We start from the raw sequence: 15,587 nt of genomic DNA, 5'->3' as shown, positions 1-15,587 counted from the left end.
GCACATTTTGTCTCCACTTTCAAAACAGATCCAGAATCCGACCACACATCCATTGCTATTGTGCAGACCATGCAGCAAGGATCTCACCTGGATTGTGCCAAAACTTCCAGGCAGCTTCTCCTAGCTCTTCTCTGCTCCTCCATGATCTGTCCTGAGTCCTCAGGGTAGCCAGAGTGCACCCTTAAGTAAGTTTGCATCGCTCCTCAGTTGAGGGGTAGTCAACTGCTCCCCATTCTCTCAGAATAAAGTCCAAAGCCTTTTCTGCATCTTCTAGGAGCTACAGAACATGAGCTGACTCTCTTTACTGAGGTGTGCCCCCTCTCCTATCATTCTGTGCCAGCTACGGTCTTTCTGGCTTTTTCTAGAAAGTACTAAGCATGTTCCTAGAGTTTTTACAGCACTTGCTATTTCCTTCTCTTTAATGCTTTTCTCCCAGATGGTCGCACGGTTTTGTCTTCATTTCTTTCAGGCCTCAGAGCTAACATGTCACATTAGAGGTCTTCCCTGAACACTTCATTTACAACAGAAGCCTGTACTTCTTTATCCCTTTCTGTTTCTTTCTTCTTCACCACCTGATACTGTATGTTTACTGTCAATTTCTTCCATTTAGAAATGTAAGTGCCACCACAGCAGGACTTTGTTACTGTATTCCCAGTACTCAGAACAGTGCCTGGCACATAGGAGGTGCTCAAGAAATGGGGTACAGATGAGACTGCTGTCCTGACCAGGCAAAAGGGCCTGAGGTCCTGGGCCCCCTTGCTAAATAAGCTCACATACAGTAATCAGTGAGCTTTCTAAAGCACACATCTGTTTCTCTCACTCCTGTCAAGTGGCTCACGACTGTCCCCAGAAAAAAATGGATAGGCCCCAATCACACTGAATTTTTTTCGTTTTCTAAAACCAATATGTTCCTCTTCTTCTTCAACCCTTTTCTCAGTGTCTTCTGTGTCCTTTCAGCATCTTTCCAGAGCCCCATACCTGCCTCCCTCTTCAAGACCTCAAAGCAAACCATGCTTCCCTATCAAGCCTTCCTTGCCACTCCCGCCACCTCCATCCCGCCAAGAGTGGGTGCTAATCTGTGCATAGTGCTCAGCTCACTCTGTTGGACTGCATTGTTTTCTGACAGAATTATGGTTAAGACAATGGCTTTGGATCCTCGCTCGAAGATTTATGAGGTGAATGACCTTGAGCAAATTACTTACCATTGTGTGGCTCAGTTTTCTCAGTGGAAAAAGATACTACTTATCCTCATAGAGCAGTTGTGAGGAATTAGGCTTATACTAAATGCTCAACTAATCTCGGCCATAAATCTGCCCACCCACTAGACTATGAAGTGCCAGAAGGCCAGCACAATGCTCATGTCTGTACTTCAGGGCCTGGCCAGAGCCTGGCTTATCTTAGGTGCTCAACAAGTACTTTCTGAATAAATATACAAATAAGTGACTGCTGGCTACTTCATTCTCATCTAACTATCTACATGAATTCTCTCTACATCCTGCACAGAGGTGGGAGAGGGAACAGCAAGGGGGTAAGGAAAGCGAACCTTTGTTTTTTGCGCATTTCTTCACTCACCATCCTGTATCTGAATCTCTGACTTCATTGCATCTTAATGTCCATCACAAAATATGCTTATTAACAGGAGGGGACAACCTCACTTGAAGTTTAGAAACTCTTAAAGAAACTGTGGTTTACAGAAAAGAGCAGGCATGATGAATTCAGGTACTTTTCTAATCCCATCATAAGCTGATCTATTTTCAATCAGTATTTTCAAGTTAAAAAAGGGGGGGGGGATTAGCCTTGTCTCTCTAAGGCTAGGGAACAATTACCCTAAATAACTGGTGATGGTTTCCTATTTTTCTCTCTCCCTCTCTCTCTGAGAACAGGACAAAAGTGAGTTCTATCCTCATGAAGACTAACTAGGGACACAGACATCAAATAGAATACTACAAAGATAATTATGCTTGCGAAAGAAACTACAATACAGAGGTATAGAGCACAATAAAATCATATGATGAAGGATCTGACCAAGTCCGGATGGTGAGGGGCAACTTCCAGGAGGAAGGGGTGGGGGGAGGTGAGGGAGAAGCAGGTATGAGCAAGGCAGAGGCGGAAGCAGCAGTGAGTGCCTGACCCAGGCGGGTCCTGGGCAGGCACCTCTGAGCTCAGCGACTATGAAAGAATACAGAGGGGCTATGGCTCAAAGATGAAGCTAGAAAGATGTCCCAGAGGAGTGGATGCTACAGGGCCATGTAAGTCACATTAAGGACTGAATATTACCCCAAGGGTGATGGGAAGCCACCCATGGGCTATAAAAGGAAGTATTTTAATTCTCACTTTGAACAGATGACTTCATTTAGAGACTGGCTGGGAGGGGGCAGGACTGGAAGCAGGGAAGGCAGAGACATCATGACAGTCCTGGTGAGGAACGAACTTTCTGTGCCCAAAGGTGGGGCATGCCTCCAACGAAAGGGAGTGGAAGGATCTGACAACCATTCAGGAGGAGGGATTCTAGATTTTTGATACAACAGTAGTAAGCTGTGGTGCTATTTACTACAAAAGAACACAGTCAAAGCAGCAGCTCATACTGTGCTGTGAACCCCAAGCATGGAAAGGCTGACCAGGTAGCTGGGTATCCTGTTCTGGAGACTGAAAGCCAGGCCTAGACTAAACACAAAGCACGTGGAAGCATTACACATGGCCAAGGCAAGCAGAGGTTTCCTCTCCTACTAATGGTTCCTAAATGATATATGATGGGCTATTAAAAAATACTCCCTAAATCTCTTATTCTTGTAGGGTAAAGAAGCACATAAAAGGTGCTATATAATAAATGAAAGTCTTCTGCAAAATATGTAATTTTGTTGTTTTAAAATTTTATATGGAAATGTAAAGTGCTAAGGCTAGCCAAGACATCCTTAAAGAATGAGAGGATACATGCTCCCCCAGATATTAAAACTTATTGGAGAACAATTTACAACAATATTATACCAGCAGACAACAGAACTGATGGAGCCATGCATATATAAATATTGTGTATCTGAGTTGGTATGACAGAGCAATAAGGAAAGAAGGGATGGCTGAGGTTACCTTTATGTATGAAATAGCCACCCACCTCATGTTACACACAACCAATTCTGGATAAAGTCCTAAATACCACAAGACTTTTTAGAAGAAAACACAGGCAAATAATGACCCTGTGGTATGATGTACCAGATACAAAAAGCACAAGCCATAAGCCAAAAGAAAAATACAATTCACCTACATTAAAACGCAGACTTCTGTCCCCCAAACAAACACAGCAAGAATGTGAAAAAGCTGCAAACTGGAAGACTGTAGCAACATATATAAACAGCTCCTACAAGTGGTAAGAAAAAGACAAGCCAAGCAGTTTAGTCTTGCAATGCTTTGCTATTCATATATCATTGGGGGGGGGGGCAAAAAAAAAAAAAAAAAAAAAAAAAGAGGCAAGCAGATCACCCAGAGGAAGTGCAAAGCACCTAGTGATACACGCCTGGGCATCCTCCCACCCCATAAGGACAGAGCCATCAACAGCCTTCTTTAAAGGACAATTTGTCAATGTCCATCAAAAACAAACAAACAAAATTAACATCCCTTTGAAGGGGTAACTGTATCACTGAACTCCTAGGAATTATCCAAGAGATAAACTCTCATCTGTAAAAAGATCAGTCAAGGATTCTCTATAATTCTGTTTGAAGAAGCAGGAAAATGAAAAATCAGAATGTCCAACGACAGGGAATAAATTTAAATAAATCACACCCATAAAATGGAATTTGAGATACAGTCATGAACTATCACTTAGCTAGTGTTTTGTGAAAAAAAAAGAAAATCCAGATGTAGAGCAGACCACGGACAAAAGGGAAGCAGGCTAGAAGAAGGATGGAAAAAAATCACACACTTCTAGCACAAACCATGGCTGCAGGGACAGTGACCGCCTCCAGGAAGGAGCTGAGGCTGGAATCCAAGGGGCAGCGGCTCCCCTCACTGAACAGTCTGCACCATCCCCTTATGCTCTGTTTCTGACCACTCTCATTTGTGCATGGATTACCTTCTCAACACACTATCTCCTGTGGAGAAAACTGCAGCCACTCTCAAAAAATACAAAGGATGGTTTAAATAAACAGTCATCCATACTAATAAAGCCTATATCCAGCAGTTGTAAAGAAGACAGTAAATCCATATGTATTATTATTGAAAAGGGACAAGGTTTCTTTTTCATGTAACGAAAAGGTTTCAAAACTGGTTCTGGCGATGCATGCTCAACTCTGAATATGCAAAAAGAGGACACTTTAAATGAACTGTAAAGTATGTGAATTCTATCTCAATAAAAGATGTTAAAAATATCTACACATACATACACACACATACACACACACACACACACACACACACACAGAGAAAGGGGGAGAGGGTGAAGATATAGGGTTCAGCAAACTGGGGCCCTGAGACCAAACCTGGCATGCCATTGGTTTTTATGAATAAAGTTTTATCAGCACACTGCCACACTCATTGGTTCACATTAAATAAGGCTGCCTTCATACCACAAGGGCAGAGTAGTTAATGACAGAAACAGGGAGGATTCGCAAAGTCTAAGATACTTAACTATCTGGCTTTTTACAGAAAAAGTTTGCTAACCACTGATATTAAGAAAATCTTAAGTTATATAGCTGAGCAAAAAAATAACACTTGCAGAATAATATGGTCAGCATGATTTCATTTATATTCTAAAACTGCATATCACACAGAAAGACATATTTTCTATGGGTACATAAGGAAATGATCTAGAAAGATAAGGACCAAGCCAAACTCACACCCATGGGTTACTTCTGGGCAGGGGTAGGCAGATAAGGACTGGGAGCTGGCCAAAGGGGATTTGGGCATTATTTGTAATTTATTTGAAAATGTGTATTATTTGAAGAAGACAAGTTCATGTATTACCAGAGTAATGGAACATTAAAAAAAAATGTTTTACAAGCAAGGCTGGCACAAGTAGAAAGTAACATGATGAGGTGGAATTAAAAAACATGAGTTCTTATCTTGGTCTTAATTTTACTGAACATTGCCGGAATTTTAAGTATTCTGATCTGACACCCACCTATGAGTTTTTTTCAGGTCTTTCTCCTGGTATTCTTCTTGGTTTCCCCCTCCTTACCTTCAGGGCTGAGGTTTTCAAGCTTCAAGGTGAACCGAGGTGTGAGCAAGGGAAGACCCACACCTCACTACACACACTACAAAGGAGCGCAGGTCAGCGAATGGCAAGGTCCTGTCCACAGCCAACTATTTCGGGGCATGCTTCCTATTTCAGGGTCATTCAGATGTGTGCTGATTCCTGATCTCAGGACTAGCGGACTTCTATGTTTTCTGTACTTCAAGTTAAGTTTGCAATTAAGCTGGACTAGTCTTGATAAAGTACACTTTAGAAATGAAACTAAATGATTGTTAATAAGCAATCCAGGCCCTAGAATGGTACATAATGGAACCTGAGTCCCAACCAGGATGTTTTACACCTTAATTTACAAGAATAATATGAGTACAAATGATAAAATACACTTGTTCATCTTTAAGAAAATAAATTAAATGGATACCCAACTGGAGAAAAAAGTAAATTAGTTTAAGATAATGATTAGTTATTATTAATTATGGGAGGGGATTGTTTTTCAAGGCAAAAATATAAAATGTGAAGTGCATTTTTCAAACTGTATATATTTAACACAAAATTAGACCTCTGATAACCAATCTTATAGGATACCTAGAAACCATGTACAATTCTGGAAAAGCCAAGTATTCTAAACAGCAATAAAAGCACCTAAATTTTTTTTTTTAAGTGATAGAGTCAAAAGATAGGGTGTCATTACAGCCACGATATTTAAAGGGGCCTGCACGTGCCCTGTCTGCTTGAGCAATTCTAACAGGGGAAACTTGAGCAACACTCTAATTACCAATACCACAGCCACTTCTGCTTCTGAAACGAAGCAATTGGACAACCTGAAGAAAGGCTGCTTTTAGTTGAATAATCTGGGAAAATCTGGCTGTACATAAACTAGAATTATAGGAGGAAAAAAGCATATTAACAAGTTTTTTAGACAATTTGGTTTCAAACAAAACTCAACATGATGATAATCTTCACAAAGGAGAGAGAATAAGAAATTGAGTATGAATAAGAAGTATTAAAAATTGTATAAATATGCACACTTATATTTTAAACTAAACAGAATTTCATTTTAAGTTTCTTCTTAGGGAAAAAAAGATTTTGCTCCTAGTACACTCACCTCCATGTTCTAGAAATACTCGAACACATCTTTCCTTTCCTCTTGCTGCAGAGAAATGAAGCAGGGTCCAGCCATTAGCATCCCGGCCATTGGGGGAATAGCCTTGTTCTAACATCTTTCGTACTGTGTGGACATCCCCGGCAGCCACTGCAGCCTGGATCTGCAACTCTTCCTGAAGTTCAGGGTTCCTTCGACAATGGTGGTGTAACATCCTAGCTGAGTCCACTTTTTACAAAGGATTCATTAGGTTACAGGGATCAGCCTTGAAGGGTAGGGAGAATATATAATAAAAAGGAGAATTTAGAATACTTAACCACTGATAGTGTACTCATTAAATATCACAGAACTTTCCACTGCTAAATCATGTAAACCCTAGTGGCAACAGTTCATATTAGTACAATTAATTAACATGTATCTGTTATAACCAAAACTTTCAGGCATTTCTCTAAGATTATACAAGATTTCAAAAAGAGAGTGAGGCATAAAGTGCTAAATAGCCAAAAACAGAATACGTCTTCTACGGCTTTTTGTAAACACAAAGATCAATGAACACCACATTTATTTTAGATAAAATGGAAGGTGATTCTGGGCAGCTAAAGATGGAGACAAGAGAGGAAGCAAGTGAGCACTTGTCTTAGGGGTTCAGGTTGACCTGATGCACACACAGAGGAAATTCAAATTATAAACCTTTCAAGGACTCTACCACTATCAGTGAGCAGATATCGAGTATCAATTGGACAATTCGTAGACTAGGAAGACGAAAGAACTTCAACCCATGGGAAGCTGTTTAAAATTCTTAAAAAAGCAAAAAAACTTTAGGTTGAGGAGTTCCCGTCATGGCGCAGTGGTTAACAAATCCGACTAGGAACCATGAGGTTGCGGGTTTGATCCCTGCCCTTGCTCAGTGGGTTAAGGATCCGGTGTTGCCGTGAGCTGTGGTGTAGGTTGCATACGCGGCTTGGATCCCAAGTTGCTGTGGCTCTGGCCTAGGCTGGTGGCTATGGCTCAGATTAGACCCCTAGCCTGGGAATCTCCATATGTCGAGGAAACGGCCCTTGAAAAGGCAAAAAGACAAAAAAAAAAAAAAGGGAAAAAAAAAAAAAAACCATAACACTTTAGGTTGGTACCCTCAAGTATTTGAACAATATTTTATTTTTAGCCCCAAGGGCGGGGGGAGTGGGAAGGCTTTAATTAGAGAAAAGTTTGTAGATTATATTTCCTTTCCTTTTGTTTTTATCTGTTTGTCTTTCTATCCTCCCCCACTTTATGTGATCCGGTACATGATTTACTACTCTTTTACTGCCTCACTTTCCTAGTTTCAGTTTTCCAAAAGTTTTATTCTACAAATAATCAACAGCAAGATCATACAAAATGTTTAAAACTAATGAAATCTAATCAACCTGTTGATTAGTCACATAAAAAAAAAAAGCATACTGAATTCCCACACTAATAAGTCACAAAAGAGGTGTGTACCCAAACACAATATAAAATGAGATCTCCTTCACACAAAAAGGAAAAGTCCAAAATGAACTAGTGAAAAGTTACATTTTATATATAAAAAAACTTTTTTAGTGCATGTTTAAGCTTTGAAATACATACAGAAGCTTAAACTAACATGCTTCTAGGTAGCCACTCCATCTGGGCCAACTTTAAGGAACAGTTTAAACTCACCTCCTAATTAGTAGCTTCCACTTCTAAAAATAAAAAAAAAAAAATTATGTGAAAGTCCTTTAAAGACATTCTGGTCCCATATGTAGGTTAGACATCTTGGGATAATCTTGTTACCAATAATAATTTACCTTGTAAAACTTCTTGTCAAAGACTGCACAAAGGTCAACTTAAGCCTCTATCTTAGGTCATATTATCACAGCTTAATGGTATAGTCAAATATCCTACCTTGTTTTATACACAGAAAATAGTTATTAACAAACTCCTAATTATCAGTACTAAGTAATATAATTTAAATCAGGCTACTGCTACAAAGAGCTATTTCCTCAGAGAAAATTGGGAAATGAGAAAATTTCCTGGCAATTTGTTTTCTTAATAAACATGATTTCTCCTTACTCTCCACTTAATTACTTTTTCAACTGACACTAAAATTAAGTCTCTTGTCTTAGAAATTTTAAAACCAAGAATCCTCTTGGAGTGGTTTTTGCTCGATTTTAACATTGTAAGGGAAAATGAAGATCATTAGAAGGAATTAACAGAAACTACTACCATATACTAAAACAACCATCTTTAACAATTTTTTTTTTAATGAGATGATTACATTGGCACTTAAACAAGGTATACCGTCCAAGAAAAAAAGATTCAAACAATATCAAAACAAACCTGGATTTTCTTTTAGCAAGTGCTGTATTTAGTGATCTGAAGAAGAAAAATAAAAGCTAACTGGGTTCTCCCCTAGCACAGCACAGATGACCCGTGACCCTCACTTACCTTACAGAAGAATGCCCCTTCTCCTGATACATAGATTGCCTAATAACCATTGTGCACATACAGCATCGTGAGCAGGGGGTTCAGAGTGTGTGCAGATTCTGGTGGCAATGAGCTCTTTCCAAACCTAAAAACGCATGAAATAACAATCATCAGAACTGCCCCCCACAAAATAAAGAACTATAGCTGTTTGAATCGTCTGCCTTCTGAAGAGCTTAGAGTACTTTACAACATACTTATAGAGCAAAGAAAAGAACTCACATCAATTCTTAGAGAAAATGATCTCAATACCTACATTAATCTCCAAGATAGTACAGGATATGTTTTATTTTCAGGAAGTTTTTTTCTAAAAACACAGTTTTTTGTTTTTATCTAATGAATAAAGAAAATAACAAATCACACGTTTAGAATTTGGATGTAAACATAAATTCTTTTTGCTCTACTCAAAACATACTTTCAGAACTAAACTCCTTTTTTTTTTTCTGAATGGCTGCACCCACAGCAATATGGAAGTTTCAGGCCAGGGACTAAATCTGAGCTGCAACTGCAGCTTACGCCACAGCCACAGCAACGTCAGATCCTTTAACTCACTGCACCAAGCTGGAGATTGAACCCACACCTGCAGCCAGCTTTATGTCTTATTAAATGCTGGTTCTTCATATATGCAAAAGGTATCATGTTAATAATTTTGAAATTTTTATTTATTTATGCATACACCAAACCAGGTAAAAGATTAACAATAGTTTTGCCAGGTTGTCCATATGGAATTCTGAAAAAGTTCTCTACAACTAAAAAAGATCTTTCTCCATGTCAATTAAATACTAGATCTGTGAATTCCATCAAAGTTAAGAAAACATGAAAAGTAACTTCCACACATCACACCAAAAAACCTTCTAGGAATTACTCACTCGGAGAACTGTCACCCCACCCCAGTGGGGTGGGTATGCTAAGGCCTCTATCACTTAAACAAGGAAAGGCCAGGCTGCCTGGCAATGTGATGAGCTATGGGGAAAGTGGCTGTCACAGGTGGTGGCAGCAGCAGGAACAGAGGTTTCAAACAATCCAAATTAGTAGTTTACTTTGACCCTTTCCTCTTTCTACACCTTATTTTTTTCCTTGTTAGACTTCTTCAAGGAAGGCCAAAGACTTCGCCAACATGCCCCTGGAAGTAAATATCTGGTTTACAACTCTGCCTATCACTTTCTAAATAAATCATCGAGGCATGATCAAAACGACTCTTACATGGCAAGCTGTAAAAAATGCAGAACTATCCTTACAGAAATGGCTGATTCTAAGGCTGGGGCAGGAAATATACAAGATGAGCCTGGAGCATTTTGCAATGCCAAAAAGGAAGGAAGTGCTCCAAGAAAAATGCAATGATGGGGTATATCAAAAGGACACAGGAGCCAACTAAAAGAGCTCTCAGTAGCCAAGATGGAACAACTAGGATGACAAGATAAAAATACTATTGGATTCTAACCCAAAGAATAGAATAAATATCAGTAAGTCTATATTGGTACAAATAACTGATTAGATAAACAAAAGAGGAAGAAAAAACAAATCTCCCGTGCAGAATTCTAAATAATTTGTGTAGATTCTCCCCCTCAAGGAGGTGGAACCAACTCCCCTCTCCTTAATTGCGACTTCCTTCCAAAGAGGACAGTATGGTGGGGCGTGGGAGGGAAGAGCCACTTTACAGAGGGAAACTTGCTTCAGCCAGGTGGTCACGGCCAATACCAAGAGTGCCAAGCCATGCTGTTAGTCTGATGTGATTCGAATGGCAATTTACCTCTGTGATCTTTCTTCCCAGAACCCCAGTCTAAAACTTAGGAAAATAGCAGACTAATTTCAACTGAGGGATTCTACAAAATACCTGACCAGTATCCTTCAAAATGTCAAGGTCATCAAAAACAAGGAAACAAAGAAGTCTAAGAGACTGTGACAGCCAAGAGGAACGCAAGGAGACAGGATGACTAAATGGAATGTGATGTCCTGGATAGTACCCTAGAACAGAAAAAAAGACATTCAGTAAAAGCTAAAGAAATTGGAAGACAGTACCAGGTTTTAGTTAATAAGAAGGTTCGTTACTGGCTCATTATTGGTGGCAAATGTGTCTGTTACTATAAGATGCTAATTAGGGGAGGTGAATGTGGGATATAGGGGAATTCTGTATTATCTCTGCATCGTTTCCATAAATCTAAAACTCCACTGAAATAAAAAAATGCAAATCAACAACGAGCCTCTGGCATGTCCACAGAGGAACATGTGATTATTTTCCACATGAGCTATACCTTCGTTTCAAGAATGAATGCCACTGGATACCTGATTTTTAATAAGTCATCCTTGGCACCCCACCTCCCAAGAAAGGGGAGATTACCCTCCAAGGTCTCAAACCTTTAAGAATCCTCATTCTTGTTGTGGTGGCCGTTCACATACCCAGTGCCACTTCCATGCAGGCAGTGGGAGTGATGGGGAGGACTTGTGAGGTGGTGTTCAGAAGGATATGAAACGGTATTAGTTTATTAAGAACTTCAAGAAAAGCTTTGTGTTAACAGTCAAAGTGACTCAATTATTTCTGTCAGAAGGATGCACAGGAGTTCTCTGGTGGCCTAGCCGTTAAGTATCTGGCATTGTCACTGCTATGGCTTGAGTCACTGCTGTTGTGCAGGTTTGATTCATGTCCTGGGAACTTCTGCACGCCACAGGTGCGGCCATAAAATAAAATAACATAAAAAAGAAAGCTGCACAAATAATGGTAACTTGTGATCATCTCACATGGGCTGTTTCAATCAGATAAATGAAAGTCTGAATGCCTGGCATGTGTGTGGTATGCTGGCAGGCTTCGGCCACTGGCATTACTCCTGCATACAACTTTACTAGAGTTCTGCATACTTCAAATGAATCAAATCATCCTATAATGGTTAAGATCACTTTTCTCTGTTCTGACAATACCAAACACTGTAAATAACAACCATAGATTTAAGCCAAAAAGAGCACTCTTTATGTTTTGGTGTTTATGGGAAAAACCGCATGGACACACACACCAGGCATACATGATCCCTGTTAGCTGCACAGCTTAAATTAGGAAAGACAATGACTTATTACCAAAATGTCCTAATAGTCCAAAGCATCAGACTAATAATTAATTTTATGGTGGTGTAATTTTATGAGAGATTGCACAATAGAGTATGACCATCTGCATGTGTATAGAGGGAAAAAGACCACTGAACTTAGAAAGTAAATATAATATCCACTGGTAAAGGTACCTATTAAAAACTACAGAGGAAGTCCAGAGAAGAGAATGGAAAAAAGTCTATTTCCCCTCAAGAAATGCAAGTTTGAAAATGTGATAGTTCATGGAAATCACCAATAAAATAAAAGAATATGGCAAAGGAAGCAGTTTTCTAAGTAAACATATGTACAATGCAAAGTTGGCTCAGAATGACTAAAACTCTGAGGGTGCAGTCTTTAGAAATTCCATTTTAGGTTTCAGTCAGAAAAAAGAAAAACATACTAACAAGGAAGACTTCAGAATTATACATCTAAATGAGCTGCTTCCCCAATATATATCACTTTTATATAAGATTTTACTGGCCAATGTTGATAGCGTGTTTAAATTTTACGAATTCATCTTTTCTACTCTACATGGGGTCAAAAGAAAACAATCTAGGCCTCCAAGGTTTTATACTGTTGACCATATTAGAAACTATAAATTCAGGAATTAAAACATTGCCATCTAATTTCCATAGAGATGCCAAGTGAACCTCATTAAGTTAAAACAAAAGCTTCTTGCTTCACATAATTAAAAGAAATCTATATTCATAATGAATAAAAGTTATAAAACAAAATATATTTAAGACCTGTTTAAAATTATGTAAGTTTCACCAAACTTGCCCTATGTCCCCAGTTTCCTTTGGCACAAATGATTACTCATTAATGGCTTTTTGAATATTATTTCCACTAAAAGGCCACACTTTTTTTGATGAAGTGATTCAAATCTGAACTGTGCTCTCAGACTTCACACACACTAGAAACAAGATAACAGTTTGCTCCTGAGAAAAAGAAATAGGCATTTCTTTGCAGAATAAACAGAGATACAGGCTGGAAAGGAACTAAAATCAACTCCAAGGATACTGGCTCTGAGAAAACCAAAAACCCCAATAGCTCACAAGTCCTAAAAGGGACTCTGGATGCAGAAACAATACCAGGACCAAAGCGTGCCACCTGGATGAGGAGGCTGATGAGGTCTTCTTGTGTGACCAAGAGCCTGGGACCCAAAATAAGGTAAAACTGTCTTCTAATATCACTCAAGATAGCAGCACAGTGTTTATATTCCCAAACAAGTAAGGATGTTCACATTCTCTCCAAGGTACTGGGGCTCTGTACAACATAAAGATCTATTATCATGCAGAACTTGTCTGTAAGTCTCCTAAGCTCCAGCAGAAAGACCAACGATTTTCATGAAACATGGACAAGGCAAGAAAGGCAATTTTGTAATTCACTTACCCAGACCCAACTCAAAGCTTAAATCACAATAATTATAAATGATGAAGTCTTGCCAATCTTTCTCTTATTAACCCATGTCTGGCTTTACCATCTTAGCAGCCTCATATCAGTACCTAGAAAGTCTATGAGAAAGGAGATAAGCTTTCCACGTAGGGTGTACCTTCTGTTGAGAATGAACTGAAAGGCTTGAAGTCAAGTATTAGAAACTGCCTGACTTTAAACTCTTGGGGGATAGTACACACTTCTGTATTACCTAAGCTAAAAGTGAACAAGATAAAGATATTGTCTGTGTCATAATATAATTGTGAATGGCATCATTTTAGGTATGAAGAAAGTAAGTATTGGCCATAACATACTCAAAATACATCATTTCAACCAAAACTGGTGATTCTCCCAATGCGATTATAAACCTTACTTGGTTACCAAATAAATCAGGTGTTTTCTGATTTTTTTTTCTTTCAAAACCATGTGACTGATAATAGAATTACCACAAAGTTAGCTACCAGACTGAAAAAGATTAACTAACTGGCCATGTTGGTAAGAAAGTACTCATATATTTTAAACATTTGACATAATCTAGACCAAATACTCTCAATCATGCTAATATTAGGAGCAGATGTGGACAATTTACATACATTCCCTACTCTCAGAAAAACCATTAAAAGCTGAGAGGGTCAATGAAATACATTTAAGCAATGAAAATGAACTGATTGGAAACCAGAGGGAAGCAGTGTTTTCTCAGCACAGATGATAACACCTCTCAGAAAATGAAAACATGCTAAAGTTCAACTTAAAGCAGAAAAATATTTAACTGAAAAGACCTGAATAGAAAATACATAATTCCTTTTTACTTTAAAAACATACTTCCAGTATTTCAGCATTTTTTAAAAAGTTCCAAAGTAATCATTAGGCATTTCTCTGGTGATTCATATATTTCAATAATAAAAATCGCCTTCTGCCTAGCATTTACTGAAATGAAGTGGACCCTACATACACATGCAAAGGGTGCCCTAAATGTTCACCAGGAAACAGTCCTTGGTAGATTCTGATTCTAAATCCCATTTGGTAGCAGACACCCTCCTTTTGCTGTCCATTGCTGGGTTTCAAGAAGATACAAACCCTCAGGGCCCCTTAAAAGTATCTTTAGCTGTACCTTGACAATTAGAAGAATCAGGAAAGACATTAATTTCTTTTACTAGAAGGCAGAAAGTCCACCTGAACAGAGTAAGGCAAAGATTTCCTAACTTCTGCTATTTTAAGTACTTCTTTGTACCTAAAATTCCCTAAACAATCTGAGACATTAAAATAACTCTGAGATTAACAAGTCACTTTATACTCCTGTTATTGGATGCTAGAGAAGTTATTCACTTGGCTAATTTCTGAATTAACTCCTACATAATTTCCCTGATTATACCCCCTCTTCAGGATTTACATGAATGTCCTAAACTTACCTTTAGCTCATTTTCAAAGACAGCAACAAAATACAGCAGCAGAAATCTGATCACATGAATTAGATGCCTACATTTCAATCTAACCAATTCTCTGTAAGGATTTTGAAATGAGAAATCTTATGAAGAGTGCAAAAATAAAACCCTAGATTCTAAATACACCAAAACAGTCTTTGGTTTTTAAATTCCTGAGTGTCAAATGATTAACAAGATACTGCATAAAGTTTTATAAGTTCTAGGAAACCCAAAATATAACAAATACGGTTGATCTTTTTATAAGAATTTCAGAGCCCATCCACATCTGTCACAAGAAATACACAAAAGAGTTAATTATACATAAGTGCTTCAGAAGGGAGTATTGCTTTCGTACTATTCATACTACTTAGGTACACAGATTCATTTTTTCTAGAAAAAAAATTGGCATTATTTTCTGAAACTCTTAAGTTTCAAGTTATTACTGTATCTTCCTCTACCTAAACCTTCACCAGTTAGATAACTCAAAAGACTTTCTGGTAGAGGTAGAGAAAAGGTTATAGGAAAGTATACAGGGAAAGCAGAAAATTGTAGTTTAATTAAAAAGCAGAGTCATTCAGAATTAACAAGCAATTAACCAGGAATTGAGGAATTCCTATGAGAGTAAGAGGGGCAGGGAAACCACAAAAAGGTCTCAAAGTCTCTGAGCAGGGTACACGGTTCAGTGTACCGAAAGAAAATGCAAAACACGAAAACACTGTGCAGAGCAAAAGGGATAAAATACGTTCCTGGGAAAAAGAAGTTATTAAAATGTTAAAGATCAGGGCATAGGCAGTGTTTCTGGTTTTGCCTGGAAACTGGGGGCCAGGAAAGGGTTGCATTCCCAGGTAACCATCCCGAAAATAAAGCACTGCTTAATGAGGTAGGGGCCAAGAATAAA

General features: G+C 38.5%; 1 protein-coding gene across 4 annotated transcripts in view; it reads right to left on the bottom strand.

The window, feature by feature from the left end:
- Window positions 1–15,587, bottom strand: part of ASB7 (ankyrin repeat and SOCS box containing 7) — a 48,800-nt gene that overhangs the window by 32,335 nt on the left and 878 nt on the right. For 2 of the 4 annotated variants that reach the window (XM_003121646.4, XM_013993233.2), the window contains exons 3-4: window positions 8,724–8,847; window positions 6,285–6,546 (exon numbers count right to left, since the gene is read on the bottom strand). In XM_003121646.4, coding sequence (XP_003121694.1) covers window positions 6,285–6,495 — 211 coding nt within the window. In that variant the 5' untranslated portion in view covers window positions 6,496–6,546; window positions 8,724–8,847. Of the gene's footprint in view, window positions 1–6,284; window positions 8,848–15,587 lie in introns of all 4 variants that reach the window. The other 2 variants (XM_005659791.3, XM_021098558.1) reach the window with 2 other exon arrangements.

The sequence above is a fragment of the Sus scrofa genome, chromosome 1 (assembly GCF_000003025.6).
Source record: "Sus scrofa isolate TJ Tabasco breed Duroc chromosome 1, Sscrofa11.1, whole genome shotgun sequence".
Taxonomy (NCBI): Eukaryota; Metazoa; Chordata; class Mammalia; order Artiodactyla; family Suidae; genus Sus; species Sus scrofa.
This window is presented reverse-complemented; position numbering and strand designations above follow the sequence as displayed.